This window comes from Nothoprocta perdicaria, unplaced genomic scaffold (genome assembly GCF_003342845.1).
Source record: "Nothoprocta perdicaria isolate Ctin4 unplaced genomic scaffold, notPer1 scaffold_739, whole genome shotgun sequence".
Taxonomy (NCBI): Eukaryota; Metazoa; Chordata; class Aves; order Tinamiformes; family Tinamidae; genus Nothoprocta; species Nothoprocta perdicaria.
This window is the reverse complement of record NW_020456020.1, coordinates 1-2,238: the sequence shown is the minus strand read 5'-3', so window position 1 is coordinate 2,238 and position 2,238 is coordinate 1. Positions and strand designations below refer to the sequence as shown.

The 2,238-nt window shown below is 69.7% G+C and overlaps 1 protein-coding gene across 1 annotated transcript in view; it reads right to left on the bottom strand.

Moving 5' to 3' along the window:
• Positions 1 to 2,196, bottom strand: part of TRMT1 (tRNA methyltransferase 1) — a gene marked incomplete at its 5' end in the record, with an annotated part of 5,115 nt that extends 2,919 nt beyond the window's left edge. Inside the window, 5 exons of the mRNA XM_026051249.1 lie at positions 237 to 349; positions 444 to 559; positions 1,058 to 1,245; positions 1,897 to 2,015; positions 2,142 to 2,196. Coding sequence (XP_025907034.1) covers positions 237 to 349; positions 444 to 559; positions 1,058 to 1,245; positions 1,897 to 2,015; positions 2,142 to 2,196 — 591 coding nt within the window. The remainder of the gene's footprint in view (positions 1 to 236; positions 350 to 443; positions 560 to 1,057; positions 1,246 to 1,896; positions 2,016 to 2,141) is intronic.
• Positions 2,197 to 2,238: the final 42 nt, after the last annotated feature.

Below are 2,238 nucleotides of genomic sequence, written 5' to 3'. Positions count from 1 at the left end.
TCGTGTGGGGACACGGGTGTCGTGTGGGGGACATGAGCACCAAATGGGGGGACAGAAGCACCTGGCGTGGGGGACACGGGTGGCAATGTCACCTCCCCAGCGCCGCATGGAGGGCACAAGCACCACGTGGGAACACAAGTGTCGCGTGGGGACAGGAGCGTCGCGTGGGGGACACAAGTGCCGCGTGGGGGACACGGTGGCGGTGTGACCCGCCCCGTGCCGCGCTGAGCACTCACCATCTCGTGACAGAACTTGCCCTTGAGGGACACGGCGCCGTACTTGCTGTAGCAGGTCTCGGGGCTGTTGCCGGCCAGCACGGCCATGTCGGTGCAGGTGACGCAGAGCAGCCCTGCCGAGGAGGAGGAGGAGGAGGAGGAGGAGGAGGAAGAGTAGGGCGGGTGTCCCCCTCCCCGCAGGGGCCCAGGCGTCCGGGCGCCGCTCACCGCCGTCGCTCACGGCCTGCACGGCCGCGTCCAGGAAGGGCGCGGGGCTCCCGTAGGGATCCAGGTCGATGACGTCGAAGGGCTCCCGGTTGGCCCTGCTCTGGTACATCAGCATCCTGGGGGGACACGGGGGGACCGAAATGAGGGGCTGGGGACACCCTGGGGGGACACGGGGGGACACGAGGGGACCGAAATAGCGGTTGGGGATACCCTGGAGGAGGGATAGGGGGACGTAGATGAAATAGGGACGCCAAAGTGAAGGGTTGGGGACACCCTGGGGGGAGATAAAGGGACATGGGATAATGGGGACACTGAAATGAGAGGTTGGGGATACCCTGGGGGGGGGACATGGGATAATGGGGACACCAAAATGGGGGCTCAGGGACACCCTGGGGGGGGACATGGGATAATGGGGACACCAAAACGGGGGACACCACCCTGTGGGGACAGGGGGTCCAGGAGCAGCCGGGACCGGGAAGCAGAGGCCACATCCCCCCGGGACCCCAACTGCGACCCCTTTGTCCCCTCCCCAGGCGCCAGAGCGAGGCCGGGGGCACCCCGGGGCCCCGGGAACGGGGGCGACATCCCGTCAAGGAGGATCCCGGGGTCCCCACCTGGCGTCGGCCTGGCTGGYGGCCACCAGGTGCCCCACGGCGTTGAGGGCCACGTTGCGGCGCGCGAGCGCGGCCGCCCGCGCCGCCGCGTCGTTGGCCACCACGGCGCGCAGCCCCGGCACCTCGCGTGCGAAGCGCACCGAGCGCAGCCCCGAGGCCGCCAGCGCCTCCAGCACCCGCAGCCCGCCCTGCCGGGACAGCGGACACGTGGGAAAGGGGCCGCTCCGGAGGCGGGAGTCGGGAGCAGGCGCTCCAGGGATGAGCCCGGGAGGAGATGCTCCAGGGCCCGGAGCCCGGGAGGAGCCCCCTGCTCCGGGGTCGGGATCCCGGGATGAGCCCTCAGCTGGGATCTGGATCCCGGGATGAGCCCTCAGTTGGGGTCAGGATCCCGGGATGAGCCCCGTGCCGGGGACTGGAGCCCGGGATGAGCCCCCTGCTCTCGGATCCAGATCCTGGGATGAGCCCCATGCTGGGATCTGGAGCCCAGGACAAGCCCTGTGCTGGGGTCTAGAGCCCGGGATGAGCCCTGTGCTCAGGACTGGATGCCAGGATGAGCCCTGCTCCGGAGTCTGGATCCCGGGATGAGTCCTCRGCTGGGATCCAGATCCCGGGATGAGTCCGCTGCTGGGATCCGGATGCCAGGACGAGCCCTGTGCTGGGTCTGGATCCTGGGACGAGCCCCCTGCTCTGGGATCCGGATCCCAGGATGATCCTTGTTCCAGATGCGAGGCCGAGCCTCCCCCTGGTCCCGGGATGAGCCCTGCACTGGGCACCGGCTCCRGGGATTCTCCCTGCTCCGGATGCCGGGATGAGCCTCCCGCCCCCCCCAATCCGGGCACCTCGCACACTTGTCCCGGCACCGCCGTGCGCGGAACCTCGGAGCCGCCGGAGGCCGGAGCCGCCTCATCCCCCTCTGGCTTCTCCGGAGCGTCCGCCTGCTCCTCGCCAGGAAGCACCACTGGAAAGGAAGAAAATGGACACGAAGGGGAAGGGAAGGGGAAGAGGAAGGGAAAGGGGAAGGGGAGCGGGAGCCGCCCGGCTCCCGGCGCAGCCCCGGTTCCTCCCCGCTGCTCCCGGTTCCTACCCCGGATGCCCTTGGGCTGCAGCTGGAGCCGGGCGAATTCCGTGATGACGGCGCAGCTGGAGGGGGGTGTGAGCGGAGCCACCAGCGCCCCCGACAC